At 45.9% G+C, this 16,108-nt stretch overlaps 1 protein-coding gene and 1 long non-coding RNA gene across 2 annotated transcripts; both read right to left on the bottom strand.

Moving 5' to 3' along the window:
• Positions 1 to 3,581: 3,581 nt before the first annotated feature.
• Positions 3,582 to 7,626, bottom strand: LOC123638211. Its single transcript, XR_006735235.1, has 3 exons — positions 7,447 to 7,626; positions 4,696 to 4,901; positions 3,582 to 3,836 (listed from the first exon to the last, which is right to left on the bottom strand). It is a non-coding gene; the product is annotated as an uncharacterized LOC123638211 (long non-coding RNA).
• A 7,218-nt stretch (positions 7,627 to 14,844) lies between these two features.
• On the bottom strand, positions 14,845 to 15,099 carry LOC123638210 (cytochrome c oxidase subunit NDUFA4-like). The gene has a single exon (XM_045551664.1). It carries the CDS (start codon positions 15,097 to 15,099, stop codon positions 14,845 to 14,847), a length of 255 nt encoding a protein of 84 aa, XP_045407620.1.
• Between the last annotated feature and the right edge of the window lie 1,009 nt (positions 15,100 to 16,108).

Below are 16,108 nucleotides of genomic sequence, written 5' to 3'. Positions count from 1 at the left end.
GTGGCACTAATTCCATTTTTCAGAGGAGTAAATGGAACATTGGAAAGATTAATGATGTCCCCAGTGAGGGTCGTGATTATGTAACATATGGGGGCAAAGCCAGGGTTTAGACCGTTCGAGGCCGACTCCAACACCAGTGCTCCTTCCACTTGGGGGACTGCCTCCCAGGGAGGGGGAGACAGCAAGTCATATTTTAGGGACATTAGCTGAGAGTGACTAGTTTATGGGGACGGGGAACTCAGATGGCAATGGGTTGAGAGAATGAGGAAGGTGACAGAGAAAGAAGGGAGGGAAGAGGAAGAGTGTGGGCTTTGTACTGAGCGTTTTGTGAGATGAAGAAATTAGAGACAGTCTTGGGATTCAGGACTCAGAGGAAAGGGAGGCTGAGGATGGGAGGAGGTGACAGTGTCGCCGGACTGCAGAGGAAGACGGGAGCTCTGTCAGTGCTGGGGAGGCAGGGTTTGCTCAGCCCGGCCGTGAGGGCGGTGGGCGGGCTCAGTTAGGGCTTGAGCAGGGTGGAACTTCTGGCCCAGCTGTCACTGGAACCTGATAGGGAGCTAAAAATGGAGCACAAGGAAGATGCCTGAGGGCACCCGGAGAGCCGGCAGGGCCCAGCAGGGGGTCCAGTTACTTTCAGGGCACAAAGCTCCTCAAGGGAATCCAGCAGTTCGGGATCAGGAGCAGAGGAAAGGGTCCAGGGAGGGTGAAGGGAAGGGAGGCACCGCGGAGGACTCTGCCAAATCGGCTCCCCACGGAGGGGGACAGATGCAGCCAGGCGGGGCCCCAGGTGCCAAACCCCAGGCAGGGGCTCCAGGGGCCATAATGAAGGCAAAGACGAGGCTTGGCAGGAATGACTGAGTGGGACAAGTGGAAGGACAAGGGGCTGAGGCCCCGCAGGCCTCTCAGAGAGGGACATCTGGAAAGTGGATCCTCCTGCAGGACGATAAGATACAGGGTGTGGCTGGGTGCTGAGTGAGTGGCAGAGGCATTGAGGCGGAGGTCACAGGGGTGAGGAGGTCAAGGAAGTGAGAAGTAGGGCGGGGACGCAGCCCAGCAGGCCTGGCAGGGGCCAGTGGGGGAGGGGTGGCTGGGGACCAGGAGCCAGCCACCAAGCCACCCAGGGACAGGCGGGACAAGCCCCTGAGGGCACAGAGGGGCTGGGCTGACATATAGGAGGAAGCCTGGCTTGATGTCTAGTGAAGTGGTGTCATAACTAGCAACTAGCTGCCCTTGCCCCACCCCAGAAAGCAAAGGCCAGCAGCACAGCTCGGGGGAGTTCTCCCAGTGCAGGCCAAGCGCTGGGAACCCGCACGGCTGGGGAGGAGGGGGGACACAGAGAGCGCAGGGAGGCCCTGGGTGCAGGAGGGAAGCTGCAAGGCCAAGGCCTTCAGACTTAAGAACTTCCAAGGCCTTCCAAGGCCTTCTCGAGCCGTGCCTTGCACGTACTAACACTACTAAACGCTAGCCATTATAAGTGTCTTCTTTGACCTCACACCTTAAACAGAGCCAACCCACCCATCTATCCTGTGTCCAGAACTCAACAAAAAAGGGCCTCTGGGCATCCCGACCTCTGCTCACAGCACAAGCCCCAGACCCACCCCAAGCCCTCAGCCCCAGGCTCACCCCTTCGGCATGAGAACAGGCTTAACCCCACCTGGTTTGACCTTGGTCCCCTCTCGGACACAGTTTTAGACTCACCAGCGGCCTCCACCACCAACCCCTGCTGGTCTTTGCATGCTTCCAGAGGGCATCTCCTAATGGCTAACATTTAGTAGTGCGTAGTGTTTTTACGTGCAAGGCATGGCTAGAGAAGGGCTTGGAAGTCCTTCAGTTTCATTGCGGTTCCTTCTATAACTTTTCCACCCAGAACCAACCCCCTGCTGCGTGAATACCCTAGAACCTAAGCACTCACTCCCCATGACACCACCCCTCTGCTGAATGAATGGCTCTGTTGGAAACTTCCCACTCTTGCTCCTTGTTCTTTCCTTCAGTCATGCAGAAAAACCTCATTCCCCTGCCATCTGATAGGAACATGAAGACAGTCATCACAGCTCCACACAGCCTCCTTCCCGGGAGAAATGTTTACGCCTCTTCTCATGAGACACGTGCTCGGGTGCCTTCACCATCTGCTGTTCCAGTGGCTGAGGTCCCTCTTAAGACGTGCTCCCTGGCATCACACGTGGCAAATGCTTGGCGTGCTGGCCCTGTGCCAGCCACTTAATTCATTTAATCCTCACACTAATGCCATGTGCCACTTGTGCCCTTATGATTCCCATTTTCTAGATGAGGAAACTGAGGCAGTGAGTGGGAAATAACTGGCCCAAGGCTAGTGGCAGCAGTGGAGTTGAGAGTCTGGCCTAGGCAATCTGGATGTGTTTACAGCGCCCATGCCAGCTCTTAAGCGTGGCCGCCACCGGAGTCACCCCTGGGAGTTCTAACAACTACCGAGCCTGGGATCCACCTCTAGAGATTCTGATTTTATTGTGCCACGTGTCACCTGGGCATCCAAACCTTTAAAAGATGTCCAGGTGCTACGAATGGGTAGCCAAGAAGGAGAACAAGCTGCTCTCCGCTGTCAAGTCCCACAGCCCCAGGGCGGTCTGGCTGGTGCAGGGTAGCGTCGGATTAGAGGGCAGCCATGGAAATTTCCAAGTTTCCCTGGTGGAGGATAACACGGGGACAGGCTCAGACACGGGTGACAAGAGCCAGCCTTGCAGGAAGGCTAAGTAAACAGTCACTCGGGTGGTGCGAGTTTAGAGACACGGAGAGGCCCCGATTCTCAAAATAGAAAAAGAAGAGACAAAAAACCTCTCTGAATTCGCAGGACACTTGGCTCCAAGGGCTTCCTCTGGAAAGAACTTCCCTGATCACAGAGCCCACCTTGGGCACAGAGCCATGGTTTCCTCAAGCTAGCAGCTGCCTCTGTCCAGGCACCAGCAGCACAACTTCCTGACCTCCTTTCAAAGGCTGGCGGTGGATGGAGCAGGGGTACCAGCGCCTCCCATCCCGCACTCTCCTCTTTCTTGATTTTGTGAATTAGAATAAGAAAGCACAGGGCTGCTGGCTCCACAGGCTGAGGACAGGGCCTCTCTGGCTCCCAGCAGATGCTCTCCCCAGCCCCGCCTTCGCCTTCGAAGGGCTCACGGGACATTGCCAGTCACTCTGCTATCTGAACTTGGGCTGTCCTATTGCACCACTATTTGCTCTCCTGTCTCTCTGCTGATATTTTCGGCCTAAACTCAGGTTATTGCTTTTAAAGCATGAGGGTGTTTCATCAGTTAAAGAGAAGCCACCAGATGTTCTCTGGTTGTTGCTGGAAACTTCTGTATCTTTCAGTTCCTTGAACTTGATCGCAGCAGTCTGGGCTACAGTGCCAGGGCACAGGATGAGGCCCTGACCTTGAGCTGCTCCCTGGGGCACCACAGCCCTTTTCCTCCCTTTCGCCTTCCCTTCCCTGCCCAGAGCCAGCCCCGCAAACCCGGACAGCCATGGCAACCTGAGTGTGAATAAAAGAGAAACTACCCTCACCCCAAGCCCTATTAATACTTAATGCAAACATCTGAATGCAAATTGACTTCACTTTTGTTTTATTCCCTTCCCGCGGTGCCCCTCTGATGTAGAAGCCTTTCAGCCAAGACAACAGTGGTCCTTCCATCTGCTGGAAACAGGAGTTGAGGCGGAGGTTCCTATCACCGAGGAGAGAGGCGCCAACACAGGACTGCACATGGCCGGAGCAAATCCTACAGTTCCAAACTCAATATTTCTAGAACATTTCCAAATGACAGTGTATCTCAGGGACATTTGTTCTCTGCAGAGGTCAGAGTGACTTGCACAACCTGTGGGAGGAATTTTGCAAATAGGGATAGAATACCAGTAGCCTGGAAGCCCTGAAAAATAATCTCCTCCTAAGCCTGTAAATCGTCTCTCTTTCTACCGCTAAGAAAAGGTGGATGGTTCAGCACCAGCTTTGATCCCATCCCTCCACCGTCCATGCTGAGCTATTTCCAGGTCTGTATTGCAAGACTGAGGTGCAGTGGGTTAAAAAGGAAGCTGAAGGGTATTAAATTTTAAAGGGATAACAAGAAAGGCAAATGTTGATATAAAAATATTGAATTGGTTGGGATGGCAAAGGATTAGGTAGGTGCTTGGGGCATAAGAAGATTGATAACACTGTAGGGTATAGGGTAAAAAAAAGAAAAAGAAGAAGAAAATTGAACAGACCTGTTTAATAAATTAAACTCATGTATTAATGAGTTACTTAAATTTCTGATAAGAACGTGAGGCTAGCACAGAGTTTGTTCACAGTAAGGGTATTGTAAATAGAGGTGCCAGCCAGTAGCTATGTTTTTCAGGGGAGGAGAATGATGACTAAGAGACGGTTTCAGGAAACATGGACTTACTGTTGGATGCATGTCATTTTTTGCCTCTCCGAATCTGAGCACGCGTGCACACACATACACAAACATTTGGGAGCTGTGACAGGTATGTGTACATATAAACAACACAAGGAACTAGGGCCAGAGAACAAATCTGTTAACATAGTGGTTCTTAAACCCTCATAAAGCATCTGTGAGGACAAAGATGCCATAATAATCTTTGGGAATTGCTTTCTAGAATTATGGGGAACCTGTATAGCTCAGAGCAAAGAGATAAAACGACCCAGCCAGGCTAAATGGTATACCCAAGGGCACACACCAAGTCAGGGATGCAGCCATGGAGAGAGTCCCTGAGGCCTCCTCTTGCCCACCTGGGCCCCCCTGCGCAGTATTCGGATGTGTTCACCGTCATGATGGCATGTGTTCCTAAGGAGGTGGTGATGGCACGCTGAGGTGACCTTGGAATCACCATGGAAGCCGTAACTCTCCAACTGTCCGTCAGGGCAGTTCAACAGCGACATCAGGCTAGGAGAAGAAAACAGGGTACAGAGGGATAGAGCACGGAGAAGACAAAAATGGGGCAGAGTGGCATTATTCTCAGATTCTCAGATCATTGGGTGTTCTTTTTTTTTCTTTTAGAGACAGGGCATTCTCACTCTGTCACCCAGGCTGAGTGCAGTGGTGCGATCATAGCTCACTGCAGCCTCAGACTTGAACTCCTGGGCTCAAACAATCCTCCCACTTCAGCCTCCTGAGTAGCTAGGACTACAGGTGTGCACCACCACACCTGGCTAAGTTTTTTCTTATTGTTTTGCAGAGATGGGGTTTCATCATATTGCTCAGGCTGGTCTCGAACTCCTGGCCTCAAACAATCCTCCCATCTTGGCCTCCCAAATTGCTGGGATTACAGGGGTGAGCCACTGTGTCTGGCCTTCGTTCTTGATACTTGTTTAATGGGAAGTGAGAGAGAAAATAAAACCCAGGACACCTTGACTCTAACCACAGTAGAAATATTTTCTTTGCTGACATGCATAAAGTAAGTGTATTTCAGTGGAAACAAAATAACGCCTGAAACAGGAAGATGTATAATGGCATCAATGAGAACGGATGACATTTCCTCCTACAAGAGGCTCATTCTACCACAAGACCTGGCTAAAGTGCTGACTCAAGCTTTAAGGACCATGGAAATAACAAATAAGGCCTTTTACGAGGGCCCGTTCCCCTATGGTTTTAGTGAGTCACACTAGGTCACTAGATATTTGGATTTCTACGTTATCAAAACCTTGTATCTCCTCCATAGGACAGCTTGAAGGAATTCATGGAGTTGGAAGAATTCATGGGCAATTTTAAGCTTCTCACATGAAAATAGTGTGAGAAATACAAGACGATTATAAAAATAACTGTGGTCAGGAGGGAAAAGGGAGGGAATCGTTATGCAGTTTGAAAAAGCTTGTTTGACATGGCCATATTTATGTCAGGAACATTGAAGGTATTGTTTTGGGAATACAAACCCTAAAGAGTAAAATTCAAGCAATTCTTTTTGACTGAGAGGCCCAGAAAACCCTGGGATTCCCAACCGGAGGACCAGCTGCCCTGTGAGAGGCGCACCAGCATGCGGAGGGGAGGCAGGGCTGGTGACAGGGGAGGCATAGCTTGTGTCCTTGCAAACGGCACATACGAGGTTTGCAAGGTGAGCGCTGCCCGGCTGTGGTCAGGACCCGCAGGGTCCGAGTCCCCAGGGACCTTGTCAGGAAGGGGGAGCCTCAGGCCCCACCGCACCCCGAGAGTCAGGATCCCCGTGGAGTCACATGCACACGAAAGTTTGAGAAACTTTGAAGACCCTTTGCTGTGTATCAGCAAATAAACTCCTCCCGAACCTGCCATGGTGTACTGGAAAAGGAGCTTCCTATCCAGCAAGAACATTGGGGGTTGGGAGAATAGCTGACAAAAGCCGAGTGGCTTCTCCCAATATAACCTCCTTGAATAAGATGTCTTCCCCATTGTTATAGTGCGCGCAGTTCTAACCGTTTTAACCACTTCGCATTCATCTTTGTGATACATTCTATCAGGAGTTTGCTATTTTCTCCTAAATTATGGAATTCAACATTTGGCCAGTTTTTCTTTACTATTATGAACATATATGCCTTGAATCTCTTCCAGTATAGGACAGAAGTACACATGTTGACAAATTTATAATCAGTGGGATTTGCTTTTGTCACTCCTTATCCTGTACCCCCACTTTGCCTGTGTTAGGAGAGTCCACCGAGAATCTTTTCGTGGCTGTATCGTGAGTCACCGGTCCTGGCCGCCGAGTTGCTGGACTCCTTCCCTACTGGGGGAAGGGGCGTTTCTAATTCTCCACTAGCATAAACAGAGGTGTTGTGAATATTACTGTGCAAGTTACTGATTTTCCCCTTCAAGTTATTTTCTGGGGGTCTATTCCTCCAGAGAAACAAGGGACAGGGATCTCATATGAGCATGTGGGAGACATATACTTCGGCGTTGCTGGGCAGAGATGGGCAGATGTGCAGGACACACTGTCTGCCCTCACGGGGACACTCTGTGTCCTGCTCTGACCACAGGCCTCTAGCCTTTAGGAACTGTATCTTTTTTTTTTTTTGGGACACAGAGCCTCACTGTGTTGCCCCGGCTCGAGTGCCGTGGCTTCAGCCTAGCTCACAGCAACCTCAAAGTCCTGGGCTCAAGCAATTCTCCCACCTCAGCCTCACGAGTAGCTGGGACTACAGATGTATGCCACCATGCCCAGCTAATTTTTTTCTATTTTTAGTAGATATGGGGTCTCGCTCTTGCTCAGGCTGGTCTCGAACTCCTGACCTCAAATGATCCTCCCACCTCGGCCTCTGAGACTGCCAGGATGCCAGGATTACAGGCATGAGCCACCGCGCCTGGCCTCTAGGCACTGTATCAAAGGGTTCCTTTGCCCCCTGGGTTCCCATAGGGTTGACCAGGAGGAGGCTCCAGCTGAAGAAGGGAGAATGGGCAGCGGGAGAAGAGCAAGGAGGACCCGTGCCCTGCCAAGCCGCAGGCTGGCTCAGTGCGTGCTCCTTACCAAAGCTGCCGTCAAGGCCCTTCCCGGGGCTCCGGGGATCCCTTCTTCTTGCCTCTTCAGGCTTCCAGCGGGTCATGGTTTCCATGATACTAGCCAGTAGGTTTCCCGTACCCTGTCCACACCTTTGTAAACAGCTGTCCTGACGTTCTCCTCAGTGACCTATTTAGATGGCACCTTCTGCCTGCCGCCAGGAGGCTGAATGACGTGCCGGTGTGCCCTGCAGCCACATGAGGGACTCTAACCAGTGGGGGTGCAGGCATGGCAGTCTTGCCAGAAGTGTTTGCTAAGCTGGAACCTAAAAGGTGGAACAAGTTAGGCTGGGGGGTGCTGGGGGAGGAGGAAACGTCAAGTACAAAACAGGGAGGGTGAGAAGGAGAAGCTGCCAGAGGCTCAGGCTGGGAAGACACCTGGCTGGAGAGAAAGGAGAGCGGTTGTCTCAAATGCCACTGCAAACCAGGGCGTGTGCACAAGAGGAATTTAAAGGAGCTATTAAAAAGGATGTTCACAAGACTTTTTAATGACTTAGTGCATTCATTCACTAAAAGAAGCTCCCTGCGCATGCGTCAGGCATAGTGCTAGTCACTAGGATAGAGGGCGAACACAGACCCAATCCCCTTAATGACTGGAAAATGCCTGTGGCATAATAACAATGACGAAGGGAAAACAATGGTTTATCTGTGTAGATTCTATATGCTCTCAAATCATAGGGAAAAAAACTGGAAGAAAACACCCTAAAAAGTTGAAGTTATCTTTAAGAGGTGGAGTTATTATTCTTATTTTCTTCTTTATATATTTCTGTATTTTCCAGATCATATTTTTTGTCAACGTTTTATTTTTATTTTTAAAAAACAGGGTTATTTTAAAATTTGGGGCTTCAGGTAATCCTTCCTTTGAAAAGGATGAAAGTCCCCATTAATACTTGAGAGGCATCGTTGTGTACCTTGTTCAATGTTTTTCATCCAGCATTTTATGCACAGATGCCTGTCAAACTCTATCTTCAAGACAAGCCAAAAGATGACAGGGAAGCAAGTTCTTGGGCCTTTACCAAGGACCCATAACCACAGGGATTACCTTGGACCACCCTCAACCTCCATTTCCCACTACCTCATTCACCTGGGCTGGCCCATGACTTTGGCTGCACATCCAGATTCTGGTGTCTGTTCCACAGTTTCCCTGAGTTTTCTACCCAGCCTTGATGAGGGATCTTACTGGCTCCACCCTCAATCCCACCCCGCCTTAGGGCTCATGATGACATTTTGATTGATGGCAGCTGATAATCAGCTCTCCTCACCCTGCTCTTGCTTCCTGGACTCCACCTGAGCCTTCCCCAGCTCCTGCAGAAGTGACAGGCTCACCTCCACCCCTACTGTAAGGCTCTGGTTTCTGTCCTGCTGTGCCCTTCCCTACTGCATGGAAACAGCGTCTCCAAGCTGACACCTGCAAGGCCTGGTAGGATGTGGCAGGGTACCTAAGCGCGCCAGCCACCGCTGAGAAACGTTCATTACCAACTGCTGGTAACAGCTTTTAAAGTGGGGCCTTTTGGGAGAGGTTTATTTAGAGATGAGTAAATAACACTAATATTGAAAAAAACAAGTATTTTATAAAATTTAGGAGCCAGTTCTAATCTTTTGAAAAGTATGATAAAAAAACTATAAAACCAACAAACGTTATATTAAATAAGGCAATACTAAAGTTATTCCATTAAAACCTGAACTAAGACATAGATGCCTCCCTTGCCAAAATTATTCAGTCCACTTTTACAAATTCTCACTAATGCAATAAGACAAACATAAATAAGGAGTATAAATAATCAAAGAAATGAAACTATTATATATATATATATATATATATATATATATACACACACATACTTGAACGTTTCTAAAGACAGACACCTAGAAAACCAAAAGATTCTATTTTAAAAATCTATTACAAGCACTAAAAGAATTTGGTAAGTTAGCTTCATACAATAAATGTACAAAATTCAAAAGCTTTCCTACTAGGGGTAATAAATTTAAAAGGGAAATGGAAAAATAATCTTATTCATAATACAGAAGAAAAAAAAATACCTGTGAATAAATATAACAAGAAACATATAGATCTTATACAAAGTAAGCTATAGAATTTTATTAAATGACATAAAACAAAATGCTCCTGTATGGGAAAACTTAATGAAATAGTATATATCATCAAAAATTAATATAATGATTTGTGAAGAATTTCAGTCAGAACACCAAGAAACTGTTCACATGCTAGATAGATAAGATAATCTTAACATTTCCATGGAAGAATAAATGTGTGAAAATTGCCAAAAAGTTTTAAAACAAAAATGATGATAGAGCTTGCCCTTTCATATATTATAACTAACGACTAAAGCCATTGTAAACCTACAAAATTGGCATAGAAACAGACAAATAGATCAATAAAAGAGAATAGAAAGCCTAGAAGCAGATATAAGGATATCTAGAAACTTAACTATTAATATATGATAGGCCAGGTGAGGTGGCTTACGCCTATAATAATCCTAGCCCTCTGGGAGGCCGAGGGAGGTGGACCATTTGAGCTCAGGAGTTCGAGACCAGCCTGAGCAAGAGCGAGACCCTGTCTCTACTAAAAATAGAAAGAAATTATATGGACAACTAAAAATATATATAGAAAAAATTAGCCAGGCATGGTGGTGCATGCCTGTAGTCCCAGCTACTTGGGAGGCTGAGGCAGGAGGATTGCTTGAGCCCAGGAGTTTGAAATTGCTGTGAGCTAGGCTGATGCCACAGCACTCTAGCCTGGGCAACAGAGTCAGACTCTATCTCAAAAAAAAAAAAAAAAATATATATATATATATATAATAAAGCATAACATCCAAGGAGGGAAAAAAAACTGATAATTTCATACATATTGTTGGCATAACTCAAACGCATCTGGAAAAAAATTTAATTAGATTCCTTCTCCATACCACATTAAACAAATAAATTCCAAGAAAGGTAAACAGTTTTAATGTCAAAAATAAGCAATAAAACTTTTAGAAGGAACTACAGGGGAAAAAGTGTTTGCTTGAAATAGAGAGAAGGTCTTAAGCAAAACAGGAGTCTTAGAAGCCAAAAAAAAAAAAGATAAAGAAATATGACCACAAGAAAATTTTGCATGGTGTCATAGTGTCTGCACGAGAAAAGACACCACAAAGTCAAAAGATAAATAAGAGGCTAGAAGAAACTATTTGTTAATGCTATGACAGCTTTAGAGTTAATATCACTAATATTTTTTTAATCCTATAAATCAACAACCCAAGCAAAATATGAAACATGGTATATAGACAGGCAATTCACACAAGAGGAAATGCAAATGACCAGTAGGTTTATTTTTTAAAAAGAAAAATGCTCAATCTCAATAGTGATCAGGGAATTATAAATTAAAACAATAATGAGACACCTTTGACAAAAATACTAAAATACTATCAGCATCCAGTCTTTGTGAGAATGAAGAGAAATGGGCACTCTAGCATACTGCTGATGGCAGTATGAATTGCTCTATTTTGTGGAAATTAAACTGTCAATATGTGGTAAAATTACTCAAGGTATCTATTCTACAGAAATAAAAGCTTCAGTATGTAAAAACGGACAGGATTTCGGTTGCAGCACTGTTTACAATCGTGAGAAACTGGAAACAAGTGGCAAGTGTGTCAAATAGAGGAGTAGCTGAATAAATGACAGCAAGTCTTTGCATATAATACTATACAACTCTTAAATGAGTTAGGTTTCAATATATTAATCCAGAAAGATATCCATGATAGACTCAAGTGGAAAACAATTTGCAGATTAATACGTTTTCTATGGCCCTACTTTTTAAATATAAAACAATCTGATACATGATTTATGTTTTTGTGAAATAGGAAAACAAAGGATTTGCATGCAGTTCTGTGATGATGGGGCCTGGAGGAGTGGGGGGAGCCAGGAGGAGGGAAGGGAGAGGCCTAAGTGTTTTCTTGATACTGCTCTGTACTGTTTTAAATTGTTTCAATCAATATATGATACTTTTATAATTTAAAAAAATATCATGGACCGGGTGCAGTAGCTCACACCTGTAATCCTAGCAGAGAGGGGAGCATTGCTTGAGGCCAGGAGTTCAAGACCAGCCTGAGCAAGAGCGAGACCCCATCTCTACTAAAAATAGAAAAACAGGCCGGGCATGGTGGTGCATGCTTGTAGTCCCAGCTACTCGGGAGGCTGAGGCAGGAGGATCGCTTGAGGCCAGGAGTTTGAGGTTGCTGTGAGCTATGACGATGCCACTGCACTCTAGCCTGGGTGACAGAGCAAGACCCTGTATCAAAAAAAAAAAAATCATAAATAGCTGAGAGAAATATGTATCAGGTAGAAAGAAGACTATACGTTTTTTATTTCCATGACCCAAAGCAGCAGAAAATCCAAGCTGCCCATGTTGGGAGAGGGAGGGAACAGAAGCCGCCACGGGGTTGCAGTGTAGCTTCTGATTTAAAGGACAGTCCAAAGCCCACCGCCCCGTGCAGCACCGGGTCACCAGCCCTGCGCACAGCAGCAACGCCTCTCCTGGCCTGCTGCGCAGGCAGGAGGACCTGTGAGCAGCACGGGAGGGCCAGTTCTTCACTCCCAGGTCATGCTGCGGGTCCCCGTGACTAGCCCCGGATCTACCTGTCCCTTCTCATGCCTTTAAAATTAAATTTTAGGCTTTTATCAATGACTCCAATAAACTCAAACTTGTGTTACGAAATTCCCTTTAATAATAAATAAGTTGTGACCTGGTGACATTTTGCTCACTCAAGGCCGTGCTTTGGTTAGTGGCCTTCGGTTTATCCCAGCCTTCCCTGCTGAGGAGTCACCGTTAACCTGCCACAGACTTGGCTAATCATAAACTAAGGAAAGTCGTCAGAATTCCCAACTGTGCTCACTTTTTAAAAAATTGAGGGGTATTACAATTTACCTTATCCATTTGATTATTCGCTTGTTGAATTTAAATCGAAGGGAAATTTGAGACTCTCACAAAGAGAGGAGCCTTTTATAGAGACTTCCATCTGGGGAGCAGATTTATGAGGCCTTTTGAGACCCGGAATAACTTTTCTGGGATGCAGCAAGAGGCAAGACTACCCACCCCCACCCCCAAACTGCAGTGTGGGATCCAGGAAAACCAACATGCAGAAAGAGACCCAGATGGGAGGGTCTGGGAGGCTTTATGGTTGAGCCCTGAATGAAGCCAAACTTTTCAAAGTGAGTTAGTAGAATTGAGCTATTCTTTAAGTGCTGGGGTTTTTTTTCCCCCTTTTTCCTTTTTTCTTTTTTTTTAAATGACTTCTGAACTAGGCGACTGTTTGGGGCTTTGCATTTAAAATGTAGGGAAGGAAGCGACAGAGTGATGCAGCCAGGCAGGTGCCGACTCCAGTGCTCACATGCAGACCGTCCCAGGGGAGCAGGAGGGCTGGCTGGGGCCCAGCGCCCGCTCTCCGCAGCCTCCCCTGCAAACCGCACATTGGCCAGCAAACAGAAACATCAGCCGCTCGCTGTGCCCTGAAATGGAATTACAAGTGGGCGATTTAATAGCAAGATTGAAAGCAGGAAGCAAAATATACGCTTTTTCTACAAGTTTATTGTCAGAAACATTTTTCCAATCCTTTTTTTGCTTTGCTTTACAATACAGTATTGAAGGAGAGCCTCAAAATGCTATTTGAGGAGACTGGAAAGAATATTCTCAGTGCTAAAGATGACACAGGACATAATAAGCAGACAAGACTGAAAGCACAAACTTAAACAGGTATTTGTACCCCCACGTTCACAGCAGCATTGACGACAGCCAAAAGGCAGAAGCCACCCAGCTGTGCCCTGACGGATGAATGGATACAGCAAATGTGGTCTATGCACACGATGGAACATTACTCAGCCTTAGAAAGGAAGGGAATTCTGACACGTGCCACAACATGGATGAACCTTGAAGACATTATGCTAACTAAAATAAGCCAGTCACCAAAGGACAAACATTGTATGATTCCACTTATATGAGATACTTAAAGCAGTCAAATTCACAGAGATAGAAAGTAGAGTGGGGGTTGCCAGGGGCTGGGGAAGGCGTGGGGAGTTAGTGTTTAGTAAGCACAGAGAATCAGTTTGGAGAGAGGAAAAAGTTTTAGAGATGAATGGTGGTGATGGTTGTACAAAGATGTGAATATACTTAATGCCACTGAAATGTACACTCAAAAATGTTACATATATTTTACCACAATAAAAAAAAAGCAGACAAGGCTACATTTTACATGAATTCAACAGCACTAGTTGTGCATCTATTCCATGTTAAGCACAGGAGAGCAAGTGAAGCTATATGTTAAGAAAACAGGATTTATAATACAATCTGAGTTTGGTTCACATGTTGCCAAACATCTCAGTGAAAACGAAATAAAGTAAGTGCACTCAATTATTTACATATTTCCCTCCCAAAGTTTGGAGTCCTGAAGAAAGAATACATACTCCAAATCTATGATTTTCTTCTGTGCTAATTTAATTTCCACACTCTCATCATTTTTGCCTGTGGCCAAAAATACATTTGCAAATAATCAGTTAAAATGTTTTTCAGGGTAGAAAGCACATTTTGTATTAAATATAACCTTGACCCCAGGCACTTTCAGAAGACGCTGAGCTATTGCTCCTTGGTGCCCTCCCACTTCAGTCTGTGAGAAGAGGCCAGGTGCAGGTGGGCTTCCTTCAGGGGACAGAGAAAAATGCAAGAGACGGAGAAGGTTAAGAGTCACCAAAGTTGATGAGATAAGTCAACCGTAAAGTTTAAAATAAATCCAGTTTCTCTCTAAGTTCCAGTTCACAAAAGAGTATATGGCAGTGTGTTGTAATGGGAAAGCTAAACAGAAGTGAGATTTAATTTTAACTTTAACATGTAATTATGGGATCTTGGGCAAGACCAAGTTTCTGAACATTGTAGTCTCAGACTTCAAATGGGGGGAATGCAGTTGACCCTTGAACACAGAGGTTTGAACTGCATGGGTCCACTTATACAAGAATTTTTCTCAATAAAAGTTACTACCTCTCCTTACTCCTCTTCCACCTCCTCCTTCTCTTCCAACTCTGCCACCCGAGACAGCAAGACCAACCTCTCCTCTTCTTCCTCCTCCTCAGCCTACTCGACATGAAGATGAGGATGAAGACCTTTGAGATGATCCATTTCCACCTAATGAATAGTAAATATATTTTCCCTTCATTATGGTTTTCTTTTTTCTCAAGTTTCAGATATTTATTAATCAGTGCAATCCCCAACAAAAATCAACATGATTTCATGCATTTAGAGGAGAATTATTTCCTGGTTAAGTGGAGAATTATGCAGATGGCTTCTGAAGACCCTCATTCTAAGCAGCCTCCTAGTGAAACATTTCATTTAGAAGCCTGGACCTCCTTTCTTCAGTTTGTTATAATCCACATTCACTAAGTAGAACTTACATCGATCCTTGGGAACCAGTTTGTTGCAGGGTTCTGGGTTATTATTCTTTCTGTCCCAACTAACATCTGGATTGAACACTGCCAGCCGCAAGGCATAGAGTGCTGCTCCTGTACCTCCGGCTCCAACAGGTACGAAGAGAGGGACCAAGCTCAGACGATGCTTCCTGGACTGGCCAAGGATCTGGTGGAGCATGTTTTCAGCAGAAGCCTCTGGTCCAAAAGGAGAGAACAAACTGCATACCAGGCCCTGGGTAGTCTCTGCCCTTGTGATTTTCGTAGTAACACTTTCTTTTCTCTACCTTACTTTACGGTAAGAATATAGTATGTTATGCATATAACATGCAAAATATGTGTTAATCGACTTTGTTATAGGTGAGGCTTCCAGTCAACAGTAGGGTATTAGTAGTTAATTTGGGGGGAGTCAAAAGTTATAGTCAGATTTTCAACTGTGCAGGGGGTCAGCACCTCTAACCCCTACCTGTGCAATTGTAACTTCATAGGGCAGAGTCCTCAAACAGGGGGTACTAGGAAAGGGAGACTGCACTCCCCCCACCTACTCCTTCACAGAAGTCCTGCTGAGGGTGGAGGGCAGATGGCAACTGACACGACTTCCATATTTTTTCTATTGATTGATTGGTTGATTGGTTGATTGATTTAGGCGGGATCTCCGTACACTGCCCAGGCTGTACTCAAACTTCTGGGTTCAAGAGATCCTCCTGCCCCAGCCTCCCAAGTGGGGAGGCTGCACCCAGCTACTTCCGTATTTTTAATTACCTCATTAATTATAATATACTCTGCATCCAACAGAGGATAAATATCATCACAGATTTGGGTGGGATTAATGTGGAAAAATGTTGAATGCATCTGGCAGAGTACCTAATAAACAGTCAATATTATTCATATTAGCTTCCTTCAGGCCTCTAAACAAAATTCTTTTGAGTGAAGTCACTTCTGGTCAGGGTCCTTCATTCTTTTTGCATCTCTTCAAATCTCTCGCTTCAAAACTGCATCCACATATAATGCACATAAAACACGGGTCTCAGCCGTCATCACTCATGTGTTCACTCCCAGGTTAGATTTCTTGAGCATCTTGTATAAGCAAGTCAGGTGGGATGTGGCAGCCTGCTATTGGCTGCTGACGCTGCGGAAACCAGCAAGGAGCAGACTTAACTTCCCAAGGAGGCAGGTAGACCCCAGCACGC

The sequence above is a fragment of the Lemur catta genome, chromosome 5, assembly GCF_020740605.2.
Source record: "Lemur catta isolate mLemCat1 chromosome 5, mLemCat1.pri, whole genome shotgun sequence".
Taxonomy (NCBI): domain Eukaryota; kingdom Metazoa; phylum Chordata; class Mammalia; order Primates; family Lemuridae; genus Lemur; species Lemur catta.
This window is presented reverse-complemented; position numbering and strand designations above follow the sequence as displayed.